Below are 25,746 nucleotides of genomic sequence, written 5' to 3' on the forward strand. Positions count from 1 at the left end.
TAAAAAACAGTTTACATGTTGTCATTTTCAAAGCAGCAAATGTTTACACTTTGTTTTGCTCTCTTTGGTGTTTCAAACACGGTAGCATCTGTTAACATCTGTTAGCATCTGTTAGCGTCTGTTAGCGTCTGTTTCACTGAAGCCTTTGTACCCTGTTTTAGGTAAACATTTATCAAGCTGTCACTTAGCTGTTTGATGCTACTTTACACTCTGTTGCTTGTTGTAAGTTACCATTTAGCGACCCATTTAAGGCACCACTGAGTGTCTCTTTCAAGGTACGATTTAGCATCGTGTTAAAGGTACCATGTAGCTTATGTTTTCTTCCTTTCAAACATATGGTTTGGTCCTTTTCAAAGTACCCACTAGCAGCAGTTTTGAGGTGCCATTACCATCTTTTTAAAGCTGTTTCATGTTACTTTAGTATCTATGTTCATGTACCCCTTAGCGTATTTGTAAAGGAACCCTCTATTACCTGCTGTAAGGAACCATTTAGCGTCTGTTTCAGGGTACCTGAGCAGTGTGTTCAAAGTACCACAGCTTGTGTTTTAAGGTCTGTTTTCTTACTTTCAAACATGTGGTTTGGTCAATTTCAAGGTGTGCTATGGTCTGTTTTATGTACCTTTTTAGCAGCTGTTTCCAGGTCCACATTAGCCCTTTTAGCATCTTGTGGTGGATCTTTTTTAAGGTACCCTTAAGCCTCGGTTTTCATCCCGTCTGACACATTGTTATCGTAAGGTTTAGTCACTAAAACTTGGTAGATGTTTGAAACTTCTCACGTTGTGGCGTGAAATAATATCTCACTGACTCTTTGTTTCATACGAGAGTCGAGCTCAGGTCTTCTGGATGAAAATCCTGCATTGTTTGACAAATGCATCGCCCCGACCGATACCTCATGTGGACTCCATCATCCTCGCTGGACTGTTGGAGTCGAGCATTAAGCGAGTAAAATACATTAGAGTTGGTTTAAAGGTGTGTCTCACACAGATGCTAAAGGTGCTCTGAGAGTTGGGTTGCCTCTAGTGATGTCACTGGAGTCAGCACTGGCTGGACTTTAAGACGACAGGACTGAACATGAAAACAATGTGTTGTTGGGGAGAAGAGATCTAATCACATCTTTGTAGCCCGCCGCCGGTCTGCTGCAGGCTAAAGGCTCCAGGCTGCATTAGCTGCTAGCCTTTGAACATAGAACTCTGTGACAGAACTGTCAGCAGTTGAGTTGCATTATGGGTAAAGAAGGCACCAGCTGGATGAAGAATTCGTTGTAAAAAAGACAATATGTCTGCTTCTGCTGACTCTGTCCATCACCCGCCTGTCAGTGTTGTCAGAGTGTAACGGCAAACCGGTGGAGTCCTTTAATGCATCATGATAGCCGCTGTCATATCTCCCAATGTCAACGCTCCAGAAAGGCATCAGTTTTAATCACAGCCGCTGTCAGCATCGCATCCACAAACTCCTCTGCTTCTTCTGTCTGATTAAATCTTGTAGCAGCACACGATCCAATAACTTCCTAACCTTCAGTGTGTGTGCAGCCGTCTTGCCGGATCTACTTTCTGATGTTTTGCATCTTTTAAATGGGATGAACCGCAGACTGCCCTCGAGCTGGATCCCCTGGTTCACCTTGGAGAGTTACTTCTTCATGACTTGTTGTAAATGTGGTTGTCTGACCTTGTTTGGGCTGTTTTTGTTTTGTGAAATGTCTCCTTCCCGAAAAGAACTCACCGAGCCTGTCTGCTTTAATACGTTTAATGGTGCATCCGGTTTGTTCTGCAGGCTTCAAACGCTTCGCTTTTACTCCCCTTTGAAACCAAAGTACACAGGAAGTTATACGAGTTCTTTTAAAGACATTTTGTCGCTGATATGTTGCACTCAGCAGTGACACAGTGTCCAGACAGCTGAGATCTTTATTATGACACAAGAGGAAATAGTTTCTGCAGCGAGGGCGCATGAGAAGAAGTCAGAGGACAGCAGCAGTTTCAGTACAGCAGCGAGGATGTGCTTTTCTCCCGTCTTGACCCACGAAGACGGAGGAACATTGGGTGTTTTCTGTGATGTCGACGCACATCAACCCTCCGCGACACGCATCGAGACGCCGCTGATGTGTTTTGCCCTTCAGTCAGGCGGCAGCAGCGAGGAGATGATCGCCTGCTGCTGCTTTGCTGTGTGCTCCAGGCTGTTTGCTGCTGAGTTGTTAAACTTCAATGTGACCCAGCAGATCAAAATGATGGTTTTTTTCATGCTATCTGAGAGTCTTAAGAAAGTTCTTACTGTTGCAGAGAGCAAGTGTCTCCAAACTTTAGTTACTTCGCCCTTCATTGGAATGAATGAGCTGGAAGTATAAAGAGAGAGCCCGTTCTGTTTATGCATCCTGTCATACAAACATGTCTGCACCGTAGTCTGTTGTTTCTCTGCATGAGTCCTGTGAGGGTTTCCAACCCACCTGATTCAGGTCGAGCTCATCACAACCGTTTAAGTGCAGTTGAAGGATTTTTGTAAACAACAAAGATGGCTGCCGCTGATGGAGAGCATTCTGAATCTATCGCATCACTAACAGACAACTGGGCGATAGTTCATGCTGTTTATCAATGTTATTGTTGCCATAGACTATAAAAAGATGGCCGACATGACAGTTCCCTAAAGTGAAGCCCAACCCTCTCTATCGCCCCCTGCTGACTGGCTGCAGTATAGCTCATAAAGCCCGCCTCCTCCATGTTAACAGATGGGACATGAGTCAAACTATAAAATCAAACATGGTTTCTGTCATTATAGTTAGTTCTTATCGTGCTGATTTATGTCCAAGTGTTCATTTTTCTCACAAGTTACTTTTAATCAGTTATTTGATGCTATAAAAAGGGGGTGTGGCCTCATGATTGACAGCTTTGTTGACAAATGGGGCTCCTGCAGCGTTCTGTTCCCGAGTAGCAGAGTAGAGGAGGAACGACGAGGGATGTTGGATATACTTACTGAACCGAGCAGCCTCCCAAATGTCTCATCTCTCCTCTCTCTGATTGGTTGAACCGTCCCGAGGCGTTGCGGTCTGCTCCGGTTGGTAACGCTCCTCGAAAATTGAGCCTAATTAAAGGTTCCAGTCTTCTGTGTGGTAGCAAGAATCTGGTGACACAAAACATCTCAGGATACAGGTGTTACGGTATTTTGCAACATGTTCTGATACTGAACAGAAGCTTTATGTCTTTAATATTTTCTTTGCATCTTTCTGCTCTCTTTTTTAATCATTGTTGCCTGTTGTGGGCGGGTTTATTACTTCTGTATGACACAATAATAACATCAAATCATCGGTCACTAAGAGAGGCAAGAAATGGTTTGTTCTATTAAACAAAAGTAAAAGAACAAAATCTGAATTAACGTCTGTGTCGATGTCAGAACGGTGGGAACTACATTTGTATGAATCACAGACGTGTAACATCACAACACTTTTTATGCAGTTGCAGCAAAGGAATAAAAATTTGCCTATAATGGTTAAAAAAACAACATGAATAACATTATCTTCATTTAAACCAACAAACCCGAAACACCACTTACTTAACATAAATCCTCTCGGCAGCTACAAACCACTGGGACTCTCCGGGGAGCTGTCCGGTGCTGAAACTCTCTCAGACGAGCTCTCATTCTATAAATACCGATTTCTTTAAAGACAACTGACGATAACGAACACCGGGTGGTGTTTCCTTTGCCTCCAGGTCTCTCGCTGAGGTTTTGTGGTTCACCTCAATTAAATGTGTTCAGATTTTTGTTATTAAAGACAGAACTGGTTCAGCCCGAGGCTACGCACACACCAGTGGACAGCCCCTCAGCCCAGCGCTGACATCCTCATAATGAGCCCGATCATTAGCCCGAAGGCTGCCTGGACAAAGGAGGATTAACTTTAATAAGTGGATTAAATCACACTTAATCTTGTAATTGTGCAGCGGTGATGACATCTCTCTGTGCTCCGACCTGGACGACGCTCCGTGGTAAAATGGCAGATTTTGAATGAAGACTGTGCATCGGATATCTGATCACAAAATAAGATTTCTGGTGCTTAATTGTTTGATTCATGAAGAAGTTCTACAGTTTGACTCTCTGATCATATCAAACCTCTTTTAATCTTACATTAGTGCTGAATCAGAGGCACATTTTGGCTCCACTCAGAGGGACGTCTGAATGTTAAACACGAGACTTCTTAAACATTTCATTGAACAGGATGAAATGCCACTTGACTCTGTGAGTGAATTACTTTCACACTGCGCAGCCTCATGATGATGTTATGTTGTGAGCAGGGTGTTGGCTGCACTTGAGATTAAAAGGGCAGATTTCCAGTGGAAGTTTTGAATGGGGACGATCAGACGGTATGACTCATAATGTTGCTTTACAAACAGCCGCACGCACACTTACTGCAGAGGAAGTGTGTGCGTGTGTGTGTGTGTGTGTGTGTGTGTGTGTGTGCAATGAAGTCGTGGGTGTGATGAACTTTAGTATCCAGAGGAAACACAAGTGAGAGCAGAACTGACAGAGTTAAATAAAAAACACCACCAAGCATAATTACACTTTGAGAAAAAAAGTGTTTAATTACTGGATTAGCTTTTCCTGTGTGCGCGTGCGTGTGTGTGTGTGTGTGTGCGTGCGTGCGTGTGCGTGTGTGTGTGTGTGTGTGTGTGTGTGTGTGTGTGTGTGTGTGTAATCCTATGAAGCAGCCTAATTAATCTCCTGTATTAGCTCTTTCTGTGTCTCTGCAGTGTTTTTGTTTGAAGTGGATAATTTATTACGACGCAGGCTGTTTGCATAGACTTCATTAGAATATAAGGAGCCGTAAATCATTTCACCGTCCCGTCTACCTGGACCTGTCTGTCTGCCTGCCTACCTGTCTGTCTCTACCTTAAATCGTCATCGTGCTGAACACTTTATTGCACGTTATTCTTCACGTCGTGATCGTCTGAGAGGAATTCTGATAAGTTTAAAGTTAACTTAAAGTCTCGTATCACAGATTAACAATATGTAGGAAACAGCCTTCATGCCAGCGCCTGTGACACCTGCCTGGTAACACCTGCCTGGTAACACCTGCCTGGTCACACCTGCCTGGTCACACCTGCCTGGTCACACCTGCCTTTGTTATCTCTTCATTAAACTGTGGACGGACGTTGTTGGATTTTTGAAGAGATCTGATGTGTTGATATTTCCTGTATTTAATCATTCGCTGATACACGCCCCTGCGACCCCGAACAGGAAGTGTTATAGATGATGGATGGATGTATGGAGACTTCATGTGGAGCTGGTCCCTCACTAAAGTCAGACGTTGCAGGAGCAGCCGTCTAAGCTGCAGGTTCTCCAGAATCTGAGGTTGCATCCATGTTCAGAGGTGTTTCAGGAAGGAACGCAAAGTCAGAGCGATGTGGAGATGGGTATTAGAGAGTTTCTGTTGGTGCTAGCACCAGGCTAGGACTGCAGTGCTTCGTTGGCAGGCCGCTGTGGTGGCCACTCCCCTGATTATTTGTTAGAGAATGTGGGGGCTGAAGAGTTAGCAAATGCTAATGCTAGCAAGAGCTTGTTTTGTGAGCAAAAAAGACCATTTAACTCGTCGGAGTGTCTTTAAACACAACAGAACAATAAATAAGATATTTTTCAGGTCCCCATTGTCACTCACAGGTAGCCCCGCCCCTAACTCCTCCCCTCTTTCTGGTCTGTGTGACTCTAAATGGGAGCATCGTTGACTAAATGAACATCATGCTGTGTTGAAGAAGACTTGAAACTAGAGATTGAGACCATAAACTCATCAGGAACATGTTTACTGAGGGAATGCATCAGGAGAGAGGGAGGACCATTTCTCATAGACTTCATACAATCAGACTCTTTTGAGTCGCCCCCTGCTGGACATTAGAAATAAGGCAGGTTTAAGACACTCCTGCATTGGTTTTACTTTTAAAAACAAGAGTCTTCTTCCTCTTCCTCTCCACAGTCTGTGACCCAGACGACCATCCGAAGCTTTTAAAGGGTCAACGTGATGCTCAAAGCCTCACACTGCGATGCTGGGTCAGCCGCACACAGGCAGCCAGTGAAGCATGCCGCTCGATGGAGGAAACGGAGACACAGATGGCAGAGTGAAAGAGTGATTTGTGTGACAAAATGTAAAGAGAAATGAGCAGACGGAGAGCGCAGAGGAGAGAGAGAGAAGAAGAAGAGCGGATAAAGCAAACAGATGGAGATATAAGAGTGAAAACAGAGAGAAGAAAGACGTTATATAAATATCCCATCTGCTGGTTAGTGAGACGCGCTCTGCTGAGAGCAACAGCATGATGTCATCCGTCTCTAACGCCGCATTGTTCTCAGACTGTCACTCTGTCAGGTGGATCCACATTCAAACAGCATCAACATCACCTGACTTCATTCCCGACTTCCTCTCGGTGCGACCATGAGAGCCGCGCCGGGGAGTAAAGCAGGGCGCTTAATTTTAGTGTTTAGAGCAGTAAACGGTATCACCGCCGTCCGCCGCAGTAATGGGTGTCAGGCACCATCAGCTCGTCAGCTGACTCATCTGCTCGCTGCCCACAGACAGCCGTAAAGATAATACTGAGCTCAAATTGCTGCCTTGGGTGTCCTTACTCTACTTCCTGCCTCAGACGAACCATCAGCTTTGACAATTGTATTATTTAACCACCATTTAAAGAGTGATGGACAATCGAAGGTTAGAGTCTGCGTCGGCAGTGTGTAAGGAGATGTGTGATTATAGCTCGAAAGACTTTGTGTTTGCTTGTTTTTCTGCTTATTTACTTTGTAAATCTGACGTTTGACGGCGAGATGAGGTGGAAACGTTTCTCTATTGATCAGAAAAAAATCTTTGGCATTAAACCACGACAACTTTTAAACTTTAAACTGCTCGCTGGAAAAACAAAGTCACAAACAGTCACAACTCTCGTGTTCAGGTCTCGCTACTCTCGTCTAAAAACTCGCCACTATCTCTTTTCCACATGCAATCACCCAAGGTAGGTGCTAGCATCAACATGCAGCGTACAGACTTCTCTAAGATCCATCTCACTATTAGTCTGACTTGGCGTACCTTCCTGAAACAGCAGAGAACATGGATTTAAGCTTAGATTCAAGAGAAGCTGCTACTTAAGCTCCTGCAACCTCTGACTTTAGTGACGGACCAGCTCCCAATGAACCCTCTCCATCCAGCCTGTCGCAGCTGTCATTAGGCGAGAGGCGGGGTTACACCTGAACTGATCGCCTGTCAATCACAGGGCTGACACATAGAGACAGACAACCTTTCACGCTCACATTCACACCTACGAGTCACCAGTCAACCAATGCACCAATGTGCAGCCCAATCATCAAACAAAATATTTAATTTAAAGCAACTGTAAGGAACATTTGTGTGGATTTTGGCGCCCCCTGTGGAGACAATATGTGCTGTGTGGTCCCATTTAGAGCCCTTTGTATCTTGAAAAGTGTGCATCTTGATCAGGTTGATCCAATCCAGTTTTATTTTGAAAATCCAGAACAAAAGGCGGATGGATTAGCTGATCCTGGACCGCAAGAAATGGGACGTCCAAACCCAGCAACAACCGGGCCCCGTCTTACCGCTTCAGGAGGGTAACTTCTCTAAAGGCAAACCAGTGTCCTTTTGATGCAACTCATTACCTCCTCTACGAGATTATGTTTTCAGTGACATATTTCTCCATAATTCTCATAGATATGGAAATGCAGACAGAGTTTTTGCCCTTGCAGATTTGCATATCATAGAGGACAGGACTGGCCTTGGCGGAGGTGTGCGTTCTCTGAGTACTCTTCTAGTTCAAGTGCTCCATCTACAACCAGCAGCTTCCTGTGACCTCTTGAGTATGTGTGTCAAAGTAAAGTCACAGACGGAGCTGGAAAAACTCTCAGGAGGTTGATTCTTATACAAGCTAAAGGAAAAAGAAGTTAAATCCCTCCTCGTCCAATCAGAGCCCATTCCACAGTGTAAACAGGAAGTCAGCGCAGCATCACGACCTACAACAGAACCTCTAAAAATAACATTTTCAGCCGAGCGGGCAGCTAATGAGTCCAATCAGGTCGTTTATAAAGTGAAATTAAACTTTTCCAGGTGTGTTATGAGACTTCAGTTTAAAGGTCGTCTCCGCTCGCCTGTAAAATGCTTCTCGGCTTTTATCGCTGCGGGGAAATCAAGGCCCCTGATTGGCCGGGCTGGCAGAGAGCCAAGCCAATCAGGCGGCCCGGGGCAATCTGATGGTCACTGTCCTCTGAGTCTCCTCTACACACACACACACACAGATATAGATTTTCCACTCGTACAGTGAGACAGAGACAGATTCTGAGTTTGTATCAGGACTGACGGAGCCACATCTTCAGCAGTTTGCCCCACAGTGTGTGTGTGTGGGTGTGTGTGTGTGTGTGTGTGTGTGTGTGTGTGTGTGTGTGTTTCTGTCTTTCTGAGGACCTGTTGCAGACCCTCACCCCGAGATGAAGTCGTGTTTCGGGCTCTGATGGTTAAAGCGAATGTTAATGCTCCCCCGGCCCACAGCTTATTAAAACATTGTAACTGTACTTTCATTTTTACATCGAGCAGGGCACCACCTCGCTGACAGCTTCAGTTTGAAACGAACCACTTTGCTGAAACAGTCCAACGGAGCGACCAATCAGACCTTCAGACCTGCTGCAGAGAATCTGACAGGTCTGCACGGCCTTTGGAAAAGAGGGTCACAATTAGAACTGAAAAACCACTTTACCTCCTCTTTTGTCGTGTTTTAAACTTCCCCTAATTTGGAGCTTTTTCGGCATTGATACTCAAAGACCTGCCTTAAGAATGACTTCATATTTATTTGATATTGATTTAAATAACCAATAACCGATCCCATTAAAGTTTTATTTGCCAAAATGAGTTCAGTTTTAAGTTCTGTATCAAGCAAAACGTCCAAATATTGGATGTTTTAAGCTGCAACCTCTGGAAGTGAGACTGGCCAAAAACTGCAGTTCCTCTCTTGTCCACTTGAGGCTGTCTCCAGCAGTGAGTCAGTCCCCATAGAGCCCCATGTTAAACTTTACAGCAGAAATAAACATGTTTACAGCCTGGTACAAAAAACAGTTTGGGTCTCTATAGATCATTTGTCTCGTCATGACAACTGTACGGGGAGAAACTTTATACAGCTCACCTGTTTACATTATGTTAAGGCTAAAAACAGAATCACTGCGTCGGGCTAAAGCTGCTGGACGGTCCTCGGCTCTATTGCTGCTAGATCTGTCAGCTGACACGGTGACCCTCTGACCCTACCTCTCTGGGAGATCTTTCAGAGTACCTCAGAAGTGAGAAGTGTCCAAACCCCACAGCGGATCCACAGGGGTGCCTCAAGGGTCAGTGCTCGGACCTCTTCTCTTTTCAATATACGCCACATCACTTGGTGCAAATCATTCACTCCCATGGCTTCTCATGCCATTGCTATGCAGATGATACCCAGCTCGTGCTGTCATTCCCAGCCTCTTCACGGATCTCGTCATGCCTTCTGATATCTCTAAATGGATGAAAGAACAATACCTTCAGCTCAACCTATCCAAGACTGAGCTCCTTGTCATCCGAGTCACTCCGATCGGCATTGATGGGAACACAAAACCCGTGTTGACGCGTTAATTTTGATGTGAAAGGGTCGACATCATTTATGACCAGCTAACCTTTAAGGTTCACGGGGTGAACGGGGTTCACCGCGATGGCTTCATGTCCATTTGCCCTAACTCAGTCATTGAACTTAACCTTTTGAAACGTAAAGCTTTAAATTCTCAGTCCTGACACCAAAGGCTCCATCCACGTCTTATATACTCTAAACTCGCTGACACCACAGCACCCCCCCTCGCCTCACGTTGACCCCTTTTGATTTTAATACCTTTAATGATTTTTCCTTCCATGCCACCTGCAGGAAGACTTTACATTTCAGGCTCCACTTCTTAGACTAAACCCTCAGCTTGTTATTTATTCTGTGCAGCACTTTCATATTATGGGGTGTAATGAACATTTCAGCCTGTAGCACAGCCTGCTGTAGTGTTTGTTGTTTGTGTGCTGCAGGTTCGTCTCTCTCTCTCTCTCCCTCTCGCTCTCTCTCTCTGGCTGCAGGTTGTCTGTTGGCTGTGAAGGCGTTTTAACATTCAGAGTCTCTCCTCTGTTCTCTCTTCTGCTGTCTGCTGAATATGGAGCAGCTCTTATCTGAACGAGCTAAAGATAATTGGTGGACAAGTGGAGCTCGACCGCGGAGAGGAAGAGTGGGAGAGAGAGGGAGGAAGCACGGAGACAAAAGTGTGTGTGAATGATACTGAAAATAGGAGCCGTACGCGGAGAGTAGCTTTATCGCTGATGTAAGTGTTGGAGACAGGCAGACGGACCCCCCCGGGTCCTGCCCCAAAATGTGACACGCTGAGTCAAGGGAGACACCCAAAGAAAACCCTGACAGCGAGCAGAGGGAGAGAGATATTCAGAGAAGCAAACGGACGATAAGACATAAAACTGAATATTCACAAATTACATTCAGAGAGGTTTTTCCTCATCAGCGAGGAAACAGAAGTCTGCGTCGGGTCGAGGAGTTCTCCGCAGCTCCGCCTGCTTCTAATTCTGTTTGAATTAGTCTTAACTGCATCATCAAACTATGTTTGTTTAACACAGGAGGCAGCCGGGGTTACGTCTATACTGTAACAAGGAACATTTCAAACTATCTCCAAACTGTTCTGATATGTCCGCACCGTTTCACCACTGGCAGCCAAAGGACAGTTAAAGGCAGCCTCGCCTGCAGCCGGTTTCTGCTGAAGCTCCTCTCCTGGCATTGATGAACTACTCTGTGTTCATCACAGACTAGCTTTAAGTGGACACACTTCAATCGTACACATTTGGCTGCAGGGATAATATTGCAATCATTACCGCCTTTCTCAAGTCTGCTGGTTGAAGCAATGGACAGGAGCAATTCCAAAACTTTTTGTTCCCATCAGGCCGGAGATATTCTTGCTTTTTAACCTTGCGTTCGCTTACACACACGGCTGCGTCATGAACGTAATAGTTCACAAACTTGTCTGTGCACGACGTGTGTTAGCAGTGTGAAGCAGCTTTAATGGCCAGGTTATGGCGGATTCAAACTTCTGTCTCCTCTGTGTAAGTAGGACGTTCATGTTGTATATGGGACTACCTGCCTAAGGATGTGTGGCTAGCATCTTCAAGCCTTCAGACCTGTGTCTGACGCACGGTGCTGTTCCTGTGGATTTTCTGGGTCAGGTAGGATTAGGAGCTCTTTAATCAGTGATGAGGTGAAACCATGGGACGATCGGGGGATGGGAATACCAAGAAGTTTGAGGCTTAATCGGTTTCAAGTCAGCGTTAAACTCCAGTCTAAAACCTTTATTTCTCTCTCTCGCCGTGTTTCTATACCGCTTGCTTTTCTCACTTTATAAATGACTGTGTAACTTTGCTTTCTCTTTCTGTTCTGGCTGTTTACCCACTTTATGAAGTACTTAGTAGCTGTGTTTGGAAAGGTGCGTTGGTACATAAAGTTATTTTTATAAATTGTGAGCTGAGGAATCACCCAACACGGATTTGAGTCACACCTCCTGGAGAGTTTCCCGTGAAAGAAATGCAGCCAGTAATTTCCCCCCAAAAAAACATGTTTGGCAAAGCAAATTGTCAGTATTTTTAGGAGACGGGGACGTCTCTGCTGCCAGCGCGTCAATTATTTTCTTATATTTGGACAAGTCGCCATTTGTGGTTTTAACACAAGCTGGGAAACAACAATGTGGACACATTTTTAGATCCGTGTCGAGGTCTTGCAGTGATCCGATCTGCAATCTGTCCACACGGGCTCATTATCAGTTAAATTAGTCAGCCTGCCTGCTCACTGCTGACATGTCCAAACACACAACACATAAACACACACACATGTCAGGACAGCCATCTCACACTGCAGCAATTACAGGCAGCATCCAGCAGCAGAGCCAGCATCACGTTCGCCATCACTCAGCCGTGATTCTGAAGCCGCACAGCCTGAATCCAGAGACCATCGAGCTGCTGTTGTCTAATGCAGCCAATTACAGCGCACGTACTTGTTGGAGTTTTGTCCCGAGCTTGCAGACGGATGCTGCCGTTTCCGAATCACAGACTGCTGCAAAGCCTCCCGAGTTACCCGCGCATTATGGCGGAGAATAAAGAGAGGCCTGCAGGTCCCATCAGCGGTGCAGTGCCTCCCCGAGCAGATGCATCCACCTGTTCCCTGATAGTTTTCAAGGACGACTAAATTATGGGTTATTGTACTTTATAACACACAGTCGTTGCATCTACAATAACTACAATACCATTATGCACTGCATTACACGCACTCAAACAGACTCAAATAGAACTCGCTCGTGTGTTTGGAGGTATTTAAGTGCAGGGGTTTTTATATAAGCGAGGTGTCGTTCCTCTTTAGATCACGATCTGTTGATTTTAAAATATGAAAAGCTTTGCCCCTAATCCCCGCCCTGGCAAGTGGATGAGCTCTGTTACGGATTAAACAGCAGTACGGGACACTCTGCAGTAAAGACGCCACAAAGAAGCAGAGGTCATTTCATCCAGCCTTTGTTTTGGCGGGGGAGTTTTACAGGTGTTGCACAATAAATCCGAGTTGTCTCCTCTCCTCACTTCCTTCCCCCTCTCTTAATATGAGAAGCCTCTGAGAGCTCATGATGCAGCACTTAAAACTTGCCAAGTGTTAATTACAGCAGTTGCGCTGTAATGTTGTTAAGTGATGAATTAAAAGCTTAAGAGTTTAAATTAGAGATTAAATGCATCATAAAACGAAAGTAAAGAAGCAACAAGAACGATAAACTGGATGATTTTAACAACGCAAATAGCAAAATAACCTCTTAAGCTTCAGTTATGTCCTCGTGACTCTTCTTCTTCATGGTGGATCATTGATGCAGCGTGTTTCAAATTTAATTCTGTGTTCTCCATGCCATCCCCTGAATATTGGTTTATCATTATTCTGTCTCGTGAAAGTTACCGTCAGTGCTTTTGCCTGCTAGCTTTACTGTTTGAGTACAAGCAGGGAAAAAACCACCTGCAGGCAGGGGCGATTTGAGTGCAAGGAAAAGGGCTGAAGCTGGAGCACAGGAATCGACAAGCAGAGCAAATCTGAGTGCAAGCAGGGCTTACTTGATTGGAAGGAGAACAACTAAAGCTGAACGTCATGAAAATCTAAAAGAAATTATACCTCACTACAAACATGTTTTGAGCACAAGCAGGTCAAATTGAAGCACAAGCAGGGGCTGTTTGAGTTTGAGGGGAATGGCTGAAGCTGGAGGCCCAAAAATAGGTGCAAGCATACGGCTTGACTGCAAGCAGGTCAAATCTAAGTGCAAGCAGGGGATATTTAAGTGCAACAAGAAGGGCTTAGGCTGGAGGCCAGGAAATCTGTGAAAGTAAGAATATATCTGAGAGCAAGCATACAGTTTGAGCACGAGCAGGGCATATCTGAGTTCAAGCAGGGGCTATTTGGTTGCAAGGAGAAAGGCTAACGCTGAATTTCACAAAATCTGAAAGAAAATTTGGAGCACAAGCAGGGGGTGAAATCTGTCAAAACAAACAGTTTAAAGATGGAAGATCTCCGTTTGGTTCTCTTTGACGGCACCGATGGCGATGGAAAACTAACTGGGCGCCACTTGTGATTTTTTTCGAGAAAGTCACCACTGTCCATAATAATACTATATACTGCAAATGCAAAGGCTTTCATCAGTGGGCCATAGGCTCAGTCACCATTGTGTTACCTCATTCACAGATATATCAGAGACTTAAAAGGCATTTACTTTCATGAAAATCTTTGAGATTATCACTTTAAGTACAAGCAGAGGCTATCTGAGTGAGGAGAAGGACTTAAGCTTGAGGAAAGGATATCTGTGCAGGCAGCAGTATGACTGCAAACATACGGCTGGAGCATGAGAAGGTCAATTTTAAGCACAATGAGGGATTATTTCAGTGCGTGGGCAGTGATCTGAGGAAGTACAAAATATGAAATCAATAAGTCATGCTCTTAAAGGTAAAGGCTCTTCATTTAAGGTAGAAAAATGCCCGTCTTTTTCCAACATAAAAGTGGAGCCTAATAAAGGTTTACATTTGATAGTTGATCCACAACACGACAGAAAGGGTGCATTCCATTTGGGGGCTTAAACTCGGTTCAAAGTAGACGAAGGTGGCTCGCCATCAAAGCACTTTAAACATCTGAATTAATTGCTTATAGGTTTCAGCTGCATGAATTGCTTTTAAATTAAGTCACTTATATAAGACGAGGCAAAGGACAAGTAAGTGTTGCCTACACCTCTGTGAAGCTGTGATCATCCTTCTACTTGGAACACAGGGTCATCCGAAGGGCTTCGTAACGCCGGAGAAAGAGAGGCAGTACTTTATTCAGCTGGATATTCAGTCTCATGTCCAATTTTTTGTCGCCAGTACCGTTATGATTAGACGAGGAAACTTGCACAGCCTTTTTGCACCTGGACTCGGCATGTTGTGTATTTCTGCAGAGCTAAATCAGCATAATTTATCAGGTATTTGCCGTGTCTGACAAAGAGAAATAAAGGGTAATAACACAGAGAGGACAGGCAGAGACAGAAGCCAGGTACAACATCAGAGTAACCACATGAGAGGCACAACGGAGTGTGAAGAGAATCTCATTTAGGTTCTAATTTGTGTGTGTGTGTGTGTGTGTGTGTGTTGTGGGACCCAGAAACCGCCTGAAGCTTCCTTCGGCAGTAAAGTGAAACAATTCATTTCAGTTTAATTTAAATGTCTGTTGAGTATAATGTCTCATTTGCATATTTCACCTTTAACCAAACAGCTTCATTTGCATTTCAACCTTAAAGTTGAACCAATCGCGTTTCTATTTCCCCCCAGCCAGCCAATCAGTTCTGCTTTCTGAGCCTCACTGAAGTGGATAATGAGCTGTCAGCCAATCACGCGCAGCCTGGGAGCAGAGGCTGGCACGTGATTGGGCGGCGGCTCTGGATGGAAACGTGTCACAGCTCTGGAATTCAGTTTCCACAGCAACTTCTAAATTTCATGATGCATTACTTGAGCTGCCAATTATCCTCTGCCTGTCACGCTTCACCTCCTCGTGGCTGTGATTAGTCAGCCGTGCCATATGTACTTTTCTAAATTACTTTGAACCAATTAGAGGGCCGAGCCGATCAGTCATCGCTGCTGCTTTTAATTTTCAGCACTAAATCATATTAAATACAGTGAAAGTACGTGGCAGCATCAGTGTCAGTGAACTTTGACCTACCCGTTTGACCGATTCCCCCGTAATCACATGGCAGCCATTTTCCTCTCAAACCCTGTTATCAACATGATAATACTGTAGTGCTGAATTACAGGCTGCAAATGGAAGCTAATGTGACAAATCATCTAATACTTTCAGATTGACCAGATAGAGGAATAATACATATCTGACAACCCATTAGCTCCAGTTAGGCAACAGCTAATGTTAGCATTTAAGCACTTCCTGGCTAGCAATCCCATTTGAGAGCCGGAGTTTTAAACATGGAGTTTATATGCTGAGTCGTAGCGTGTACTTTAAGCTAAACATCATTTGTACAAGTAACATTTGCTGCTCAACAGTGGATGAGACTTAAAAATACTATACTGTGAATTTGTGGTTCCTTTAGTGACCGAGCTAACAAGCTAATGCTGGTAAAGACAAGTTAGCATACCACCTAGCTTAAAGAGCTTTTAAACTAGTTGAATAACTCCTGTCAGAGTGAAATGATGCTTGGAAAGCTCTTGTGGCTAACTGGTGTTAGCATGTTCTCAGTTATTTGTCCAAGTCTTTTCACTCCTTTGATCTGTGGTTTTCTTTCCAGACCATCTCTCAACCCCAGCCCCAAATTTGGAAAAAAGTGACATGACAAATGTCTGATGAATAATTTCAGACATAATAATGGACTTATCTATTTATCAACCAAGCTAACAAGCCCTTTAGCTTTAAGCTAATTCTGCGAAAGTGAAGTTAGCTAACCTAGCTTAAAGAGCTTTTTAATGCCGGTTAAGTAACTCCCTATAGAGTGAAATGATGTACACGTGTGAGAGCTAGCACAGAGAGTATTGAAAAAAGCTCAGAAAGTTATTGTAACTAACTCAACCTCGGCCTAAATCTGATCCAGAGGAGTTGAGGATACGTGACGACTGTGTTATGAATAATTTAGTGAACTTACTATCTCTTTAGCGACCAAACTTACAAGCTTAGAAGCTAAGTCTTTGAAAGGGAAGTTAGCCAGTAGGGCTAGCCAGCTTAAAGAGCATTTTTAGATTGCTCCTTTATTGAGTGGAATTCTGTCTTATCTAAAGAGACAGAACAAAAGACAAAGGAAGGAGCAAGCAAAGCTAGCATTTCCCCTTGTTTATTAAAGCCTTTATCCGATCTGTTTGTGTCCCTTTCCTAAGCCACCCTCCAATTTGTCCCAAAGCCCAACCAGTTCTGTCCCTATCACCTAATCAGAACCAAACCACAGGGAGCATCGGTATAGACAACCCATGTGGAAACTCTATTTGAAGGAGAAACAGCCATTAGAGTGCTAGCTATGGTTGTTAACCAACTATCCCTGTGAGCAGTTCCTTCTAGTAGCCTACTAATTCTATAGCAAAGACTGGTGGATGAATTTCCTTCAGAAGCTGAGACTGGCTCCTGTCAAACACAGACGCTCTTGTCTTCTTCCTGTTTTCATAAGTGCTCCAAATAGTCTTCCTTCCTTTTTACAGAGTAAAGCAATAAAGAGGAAAAACACCTGTACAGCCATTTACAATCAAACAATGAGGTGTTTTCCAACACTGGCGTAGTTCATGTCACATTAATCGAAACAACATTCAAGACTTTTGAAGATAAATTCTGTTGTTTTTCTATGATTCATCGTGAGCACACGATCCTGTGATCTCAATTCACGGCCATGTCTGGCTGCCATTGCTCATGTTTTCTTTATTCTTCGAGGCCTTTTAAAGAAGAAGAGAGTTTGGGGGTGAAACATCGGCGTGTTGATGAATGTGCGCTCAGGCTGTGTGGGGGTTTTTGCTACAGAGGACACTCTGTCTCTGACTTACAAACTGCTACTATCAACTTGTAAAATGTTTGATGACTCAGGCCTCGACATTGACAGTTTCTGCTGTCACTCTGACAGCTGTTGGCTGGATGATGGATCAGGTGTGAACAGTGGGAGCAGCCTGGCACTCAAAATATGATATGATGAATTATATCATAACCGGGCAGCTGAGGCCTTGTCACAGCGAGCCATGTCAGTTTAATTGTTTTGCTCCCTGAGTTCACGACTGATGCGTCATAGTTTAAGAGCCAGATCAACAACTATGATGCACTGAAACGATGAAACGTTCATTACACGACTTGTGTATGTTTTCTGCATGACGTGAAGCCGACTGAATGATGGACATTTGTAGGACTTACTTTTTTGGTTATTAACATCAAAGTTGATGATGTTTCCAAACCTTGTTTTTAGCCGTGCTTGGATTTGAATTTGGCCGGGTATCTCCGGTTTATTCTTCGGTTTTAATTGCTGTTATCAATAGGCCCTGGTCCTCTGGTTGCTGCAACCTATTAGAGCAAGTGATATAGCGGTTGGCTGCTATGCTAGGTAGCTAATTCCAACATCCAATTTATATGTTTTGTAGTTCAACAATAAAAAAACAGATGTTTGGCATTTCATGATTTATTCACCAACATTTACAACAGTATGTAACATAAACAGAGAGGCGACAGGATTCAGAATGTCTCGCATCAACGGCAGCCATCTTTGTTTACAATTAGGCCTCAACAGCACTTAAACCCGCCCCCAATTAGATGGTCAGTTTTGATTGGCCTGACCTGAATCGGGTCGGATGGAAATCTGTCTGAAAGGAGGAAGTTCGGCTCCATTCGTCAGAGCTTTTTGAGATTAACGTGTGGATGCTGCACAAACTGCAGGCGTCCATGTTTTTATATCCTTGTGTGCCGATACAATGATGTCACAACTCCCAATTTAATCTTCACACCTCTGACTGTAATCAGCAGCAGGACTCGTTATGCAAATCTAATCAGTGTTGGTTGTTTAAAGCTTTTATATAAGCCGTTAATAGGCTATGAACTAGTTGGATGAGCACCAAAGAACAAGTAATCTCTCTATTAAAGAATGAGCAGACTGAAGACGTGATAATTAGAACAAACGAGGAACATCAGCTCCCAGATGTGACTGTTTGTTGCTCTTTATTAGCTGCTGGAAAACTGGGACTGAACTCAGAAACAAGAGTTCTCTGCCTGCAGCCGCTTCAGGCAACCAGACCCGTGTCTCTCTCTCTCTCTCTCTCTCTCTCTCTCTCTCTCTCTCTCTCCTCTGATTTGACAGAGCCAAGCTCGAACAATCAGCTAATAAAGCTCCAATTTCCCATCGACACACAGAATCAGCCATGGAAAGAAAAACAATGCTTGTTTACTATAAGTTTTGGGTTGAGAACTTTAGCATCACTCACCGTGTCACGCAGAGCAAACAGAAACCGCTCTTGTTGTTGTGGGGTTGATGGATGATGATAAAGAGGTCCTGAGAGTTCAGGAGTCTTCTGGGAAGGGATTCAGCATCAGCATGTTAGGTGTTAGCATGCTGATGTTAGCATTCAGCTGATAGCACCGCTGGGCCCGGCCTCGTGGAGCTAATTTAGCTTTAACTTTAAGTTTTGAATGTTTTCCCTCAGGCATCCCTTAACGTACCAACGCATGTGTGCGCCTACACACTTAAACACACACACAGTCTCGTACACACACACACACACACACACGATGAGCTGTTTGTGAGGCTATGATTGCAGAGGGCGGATGGATGGAATAAAAAGGAGGAAAAGTCACACGGCTTATAGACTGTTGTGTGTGCGTGTGTTTGTGTGTGTTTGTGTGTGTGTGTGTGCGTGTGTGTGTGTGTGCGTGTGTGTGTGTGTGTGTTTGTGTGTGTGTTCTCCCGGAGGAGTGTTTCCAGCTTTGAGACACTCCGACAACACGTTTATGAGAGGGTAAACATTTGCATCCAGTGTGTGGGTTTTTGTGTGTGTGTGTGTTTTAACTGGTGTAGATTCACCGTTACTGTCAGTGTGCGTTTCACTTCCTGCCAACAAGAGACCCATGGATCATTCTGTGACTGACAGCTGTCAGACTGCAGTGATGCCATTCTTTGCTCAGATGATTGACAGTTTCAGGCAGAATGCGGTCCATGAGGAAGAGACTAAAACAAATTGTACACACCTCCAAGTGTTGCCTCGAGGTTTCAGGGAGGAAAAATAAAAACTGGATCGTGCACCTTGTTTTGTTAAGAACAGGTTCGTGTCACTCAAATGTTTCCGGGGGAAAAAATCTACCTTTTTGCAACATCTGCCCCCCGGTGTGACGGGTTTCTTAGTCACTATATAAAACAAGTGACACAAACATCATCAGTGGTTCTGTTTGGCATTCTGGGCGTCGCCATCTTGGTTTGTTGGAGACAAAAGTCACAATATTTGTTAGAGAATGTGAGGGCTGAAGAGTTAGCAAATGCTAATGCTAGCAAGAGCTTGGTTAGTAAGGAAAAAAGACCATTTATCCTCGGAGTGTCCTTAAGCACAACGGAACAATGAATAAGATATTTTTCAGGTCACCATTGTCACTCACAGGTAGCCCCGCCCCTAACTCCTCCCCTCTTTCTGGTGTGTGTGACTCTAAATGGGAGCATCAGTGACTAAATGAACATCGCGCTGTGTTAAAGAAGACTTGAAACTAGAGGAACATGTTTACTGAGGGAATAAATCAGGAGAGGAGGAGGTTTGTTTTCTCATAGACTTCTATAGAATCAGACTCGATTTTTCCCACCAGTGGAGTTGCCCCTCGCTGGCAAAAGAAAAGGTAATGGGGTCAGTGTGTCCTCTGGAGAACATGGATGTATTCTAATAACTTTCATGAAAACTTGTCGACTTCAGTTTACCAATTATTAATAATTAATTCTCTTTTGTTGTCTCTAGTTTGCAGGAAACTCTTGTTTTACCTTAAATGTATCTGTCCTTGTTGGTTTTCTGTTCTGTACCTCTGAAACAGAAACAGTCGAGAGTGAAAACTTTGTATCAACCAAAGTGAGAAAACTTCCCTTCATGTGATTCTGTCAGACTGCCGAAGGGCGCTGAAGCAGAAATGCCAAAGATTCTGTATTTAAATATAAATGAGGACCTTTAACCTCACTTAGCGGAGAGAAACACCTCTTCTTCTCTTCCTGCAAACAATCAGGTTTTTGTTCAGGTGAGAAAGCTCATTTTCACCTCTTCACCTCCGCTCGTCCAAGTTTCCTCTCTGAGAAGAACCCGACTTCCTGTTGCAAAGCTTTTCAATCATTTACAGCCAATTTCAACATGAACTCTTTCTCCTCCAGTTTTCAGCGCTGGTTTTGTTCTCCATCGACTCCTGAGGGAAGCATTTGGCTCTTTAACTTCACATGTTCCACTTCCTCCACTAAGCAGACTTTAACTGTGTCTGCCTGCTGCTGAGCAGAGCGTGCACTGTACAGTGAGACTGAACCAGTCAGTAAATGTTCCAAACAGCTAAAAATAGGAGCCTAAAGAGGCCGAACCAGCTCCGGAGCTGGAGAGTTCACATTCTTTTCTTTTGTCACTTTGCTTTTGTGTTCATATAAAATATTAATCTCTGAATCTGGAAGATTCTGTGCTAAACGTTGTGCTTCTGCTCCGTTAGATAAATGAGTCGATCCACATTCCACAGACACGGCGCTGAATGTTCGCAGGTCCAGGATGTGCAGAAAAGTTCCTCACAATGTAAAACAGTCTTCTGAAACAGACTTGTTGTTCTAACTTAGTCGTATGTGGTGACATTTAAAGGAGGAGGAGAGGAACAGGAGCAAACACAGCTTGACTTTTCATGCAGAGTCCCACAAACACGTAAACAACTTTAGGCAAAAAACAAAACCAGGGCTCAGGTGCATCCAACTTGCTGACTCCCGGCAACATTAGAAGTTCTTATTGCCTCACTTAAAGCATCATGGGAAAATAATTTTGCACTCTCAGATTATTTTTCACATTACAAAGGCTCAGAATGTCTCATCATGGTTTTCAGAGCCTGTAGTCATGCTAGCAGCTCTCTGAGGGTGTACTCAGGCGCAGCGCCTGCTAACGTCAGCATGCTGACAGGCGCACAGTGACGATGCTAACATGCTGAGGCACTGCAGGTAGAATGTTTATCATGTTCACCATCTTTGTTTAATATTTTATCATGCTAACATTTAGCACTGTATGTGAGAGGTTGATATAGCCATAGACAGATTCCTGCATGGGCAAAGGGGGCACATGCCCGGGGCCCTGAGCCAGTGGAGGCCGTTGGTCTTAAGAATGAACACGTGTGAAGTGTTTTTGACAGTTTGACTGTGTTGTTTGAATCAAATAGTTTGAAGGTTAAAGAAAGAAAGAGATGCTGAAGATGCTGCTGTGGGACATCAAATACCAAACAGCCTCACTCTCAACATTTGTCAAAACAAGTGGAGGGTGATTGTGATACTTTCAGCAGTGGGTCCGGTGCTACAGCGCTGCCTCCCGGGGACCTGGATGCTAATGCTGGTTGCAGGTTGCTATGGTGCAACCAAGTTCTTGTGCTTGGTGATGGTACACGCAGTGCGAGTGCACTAGGCCTATTTGCATGTATAAAGGGCCTGTAGCGAGTTTGTGCCCAGGGATCGTGGTCTTGATATTCCATCCATGGATACAGTCACTGCAACGTGACTCATTTGGACTTCTGTTTTCGAAGCCTTGAGTTTGGAGCTGTGGACGACGCCATCTTGTTTTATTAGAGTCAGAAGACGAGACGGTGCATATATATATGCATATGCATTGCTACGCCACGATCTTGTTTGAAAGCCCCTCCCTAAACACCCTCCCCTCTTCCTGGTCTGTGTGACTCTCAATGGGAGCATCAGTGACTAAATGAACATCACGCTGTGTTGAAGAAGACTTGAAACGAGAGATCGAGACCATAAACTCATGAGGAACATGTTTACTGAGGGAATAAATGGCACATTTTCTCATTGACTTCTGTGCAATCTTGCAACCAGTAGAGTCGCCCCCTGCTGGACATTAGGAAAAATGCAGGTTTAAGGCACTTCTTATGTACAGTTCACTTCACACAAAGTACAGCTGATTGTGACGGGATTGTATAAAAGTTAAGAGGTCACCAAAGGTTATACGATTGATCCTGAAGGGAACATGAATATCTGAACCAAATATCTTGACCGTCCATGCGATTGTTGTTGGAACGTCCCAATAAATGCCAACCTGTAGATAAATGTCAGGGGCTCACCAGAGTTCACCTGCGAGGAACATTAAAATCTTTGCAAATATTTAATTATCCCAACAGCTGTGATGGATGAAGGAGTCGTTGGAGTCGTTGGGATAATTGAAATTCCACAACTGAGCAATATTGTAAATCAGGGTTCAAAAGGTTCCATGAAACTAAAGACAAAGAAACTCCCTTTGGAAATGAAGCTGTGTGACTTTGTGTTTTTTGACTTCAGTTTTACAAGATTTATAACTTTATTTAAACTTTTACTGGATGACTTTTTCTTGTACTTGACCGTTGGCACAGTCGGGTTCCTCTACTTTTCTGACATCTAATTAATTCCTCATCACTGTAATAAATCTTCAGCTCCTCTCCTCCTTCACTCTTATTCAAACTTTCTACGCTCAAAGGGATCCTTCGCTTTCTTTTTATCCTCTCTTTCTCCATCTAAGTCTTTCCCCACCTCTGTCTCTCCTCTCTCGTACAGAAATATGTAGAGTTCCATCTGATGACTCCATATATCCATGTTGTGGGGATAAAAGGATTCTCTGGCAGGTTGTTAAAATGACTCATGAGTTTAATTTTAACCCAAAATGGGATCTGCTCTGATGCCGGCAGTCATTCTGTCGGAGCCTCCGTCGCTTTTTTATATTAATGGGGGAATCTGGTTGGATGAAAGTGAGTGCATTAATGCAGGGACACATTCAGCGCTTGTTGAAAGGCCTAATGTGATGTCTTTGTGTTCTTTTCAGACCTGTTGGCCGTGCCCAAACATCCCTACGCCGCCATGGAGAACTGGGGACTGAGCGTCTTCGTGGAGCAGAAGATCCTGTTGGACGCCGAGGTGTCGTCGTCGTCCTATCAGATGGAGCTGACCATGGTGGTCGTCCACGAAATCTGCCACCAGGTAGGGACACATAACAACCTCACGTCTACCATCCCGAGAAGACAGCCTCCCACAAGTAAAGACATTTTAGACACAGACTATTCAATTTTACGAAGACTGGGTAACTTGTAGGGTCACGCTGCTGAAGAGGTTATTTCCCATGATGCTCCTGGTGGTCATTTACAAGCAGACAAACAAACAATAGAGCAGAAACAGAAGCAGCCTTTGACCACAGCCGCCCTTGTGTGTGGAGTCGTTTGTGTAGTCTGCGCTGATTGAAGCTGAGTTAGCAAAACGAGCTAGCAGGCCACTAGGGAGGCATTTCCTTCCAATCTATGACTTCAAACTTTCAAAGGATAACCGAACGAACCGTTCCAGCTAACAGTGTGTCCTTACAGCACGCTAACATTGCGACCTTGCAGCAAGCTAACACTGTGTACTTACAGCAAGCTAACACTGTGTCCTTACGGCAAGCTAACAGTGTGTCCTTACAGCAAGCTAACTGTGTACTTACAGCAAGCTAATACTGTGTCCTTACAGCAAGCTAACTGTGTACTTACAGCAAGCTAACACTGTGTCCTTACAGCAAGCTAACAGTGTGTCCTTACAGCACGCTAACATTGCGACCTTGCAGCAAGCTAACACTGTGTCCTTACGGCAAGCTAACACTGTGTCCTTACGGCAATCTAACAGTGTGTCCTTACAGCAAGCTAACACTGTGTCCTTGCGGCAAGCTAACACTGTGTCCTTACGGCAATCTAACAGTGTGTCCTTACGGCAATCTAACAGTGTGTCCTTACAGCAAGCTAACTGTGTACTTACAGCAAGCTAATACTGTGTCCTTACAGCAAGCTAACACTGTGTCCTTACAGCAAGCTAACAGTGTGTCCTTACAGCATGCTAACAGTGTGTCCTTACAGCAAGCTAACAGTGTGGACTTACAGCAAGCTAACAGTGTGTCCTTACAGCAAGCTAACAGTGTGGACTTACAGCAAGCTAACACTGTGTCCTTACAGCAAGCTAACAGTGTGGACTTACAGCAAGCTAACACTGTGTCCTTACAGCAAGCTAACAGTGTGGACTTACAGCAAGCTAACACTGTGTCCTTACGGCAAGCTGACAGTGTCCTGACAGCAAGCTAACAGTGTGTCCTTACAGCAAGCTAACAGTGTGTCCTTACGGCAAGCTAACAGTGTCCTTACGGCAAGCTAACACTGTGTCCTTACAGCAAGCTAACTGTGTGTCCCTACAGCAAGCTAACACTGTGTCCTTACAGCAAGCTAACACTGTGTCCTTACAGCAAGCTAACAGTGTGTCCTTACAGCAAGCTAACAGTGTCCTTACAGCAAGCTAACAGTGTGTCCTTACAGCCTGTTAACACTGTGTCCTTACAGCAAGCTAATAGTGTGTCCTTACAGCAAGCTAACAGTATCCTTACAGCAAGCTAACAGTGTCTCCTTACAGCAAGCTAACACTGTGCACTTACAGCAAGCTAATATCCAACTGTGGCCTCACATTCAGTGAGGACACAGTGACAGCAGCCCTCTCTGGAGTCCTCTATGTTTACTATCTACCCCGTTAGCTGCTTCCTGTTTGGTGCTGGAGCGAGAGCTCACATTGGTTTTCACCAGCATTTTCTGTGATAGCTGCGGCCAGAAATGCTTGATTTTGCGGCCGCTTTTTTAAAGGTTATTATTCCGTTTAACACATCACACATCCACTGTGAGCGTCTGGGACAAACGCGCCAAGAAAGCCAGCTGTTGGCTGAGCGAGCTGTTTGTATTCTACTCCACATGAGATGTGTAAAAACTGAATGACACTAAAGTCAATCGCCATGAATTGAATTTTGAACATCAAAGAAAAGAGTGTGGTGAGTCACATTTGTGGAAAAGTTATGGCAAATGGCCACGATTGAAAGAAGATGCAGCAACTGGTTGAATTTTGTGTGGATTCGCGGGAATTTAACTTCCCAAAGAGACTGATTAAAGTTAACTTTTTACATTGGCCAAAACTCAAAACTCCAAATACGATTAAGCATGATTGACTTTATTGACATGTTAAGACGAAAAGAGACTTAAGACAGCTCAGAGTTTTTGTAACGTCGAGTTTGACTTTATTCTGACAACACAACATTGATAAACATCTTGAGGTGGTTTGACGTATAAGGCCTGCACTATGTCAATGTTTGCTTCAAGTCTTCAACACAAAGGGCTGCCGCACCACTGTGTGTTACAGCCAGTCATTGCTCACAATGTTGGATTTCTTAGAGAGGCTTCATTATTACCCTTTGAGGTAGCACTTTGACAAACAGCAACCAACACAAGTCCACTTACAGTTACTCCTTAGCTAGATTGCAGTGTTTTCCTAAGGCGGCAAATATGGTGAAGATTCATGCAGGAAACATAAAAACAATTCCTCTTCGATGGTGGCGCAGGACAAAAGGTCAACACTTTGGAAATTCCTTTAGGCCAGAGGTTCTCAGATGGGAGGGTGTAGAGCAGCTTGGATTGTAAACAAACCTGGAGATGCATGGATTAGTGAATGATGATTACT

At 44.2% G+C, this 25,746-nt stretch overlaps 1 protein-coding gene across 1 annotated transcript in view; it reads left to right on the forward strand.

Annotated features, from left to right (window-relative positions):
• The window catches only part of LOC138599584 (thyrotropin-releasing hormone-degrading ectoenzyme-like), a 182,802-nt gene that overhangs the window by 64,097 nt on the left and 92,959 nt on the right, over positions 1-25,746 (forward strand). The window contains exon 5 of the mRNA XM_069671317.1: positions 23,060-23,214. Within this exon, the coding sequence (XP_069527418.1) occupies positions 23,060-23,214 (155 nt within the window). The remainder of the gene's footprint in view (positions 1-23,059; positions 23,215-25,746) is intronic.

The sequence above is a fragment of the Semicossyphus pulcher genome, unplaced genomic scaffold, assembly GCF_022749685.1.
Source record: "Semicossyphus pulcher isolate SPU_LCO1_2020_fin unplaced genomic scaffold, fSemPul1.0.p SCAF_20, whole genome shotgun sequence".
In the NCBI taxonomy this organism is placed as follows: domain Eukaryota; kingdom Metazoa; phylum Chordata; class Actinopteri; order Labriformes; family Labridae; genus Semicossyphus; species Semicossyphus pulcher.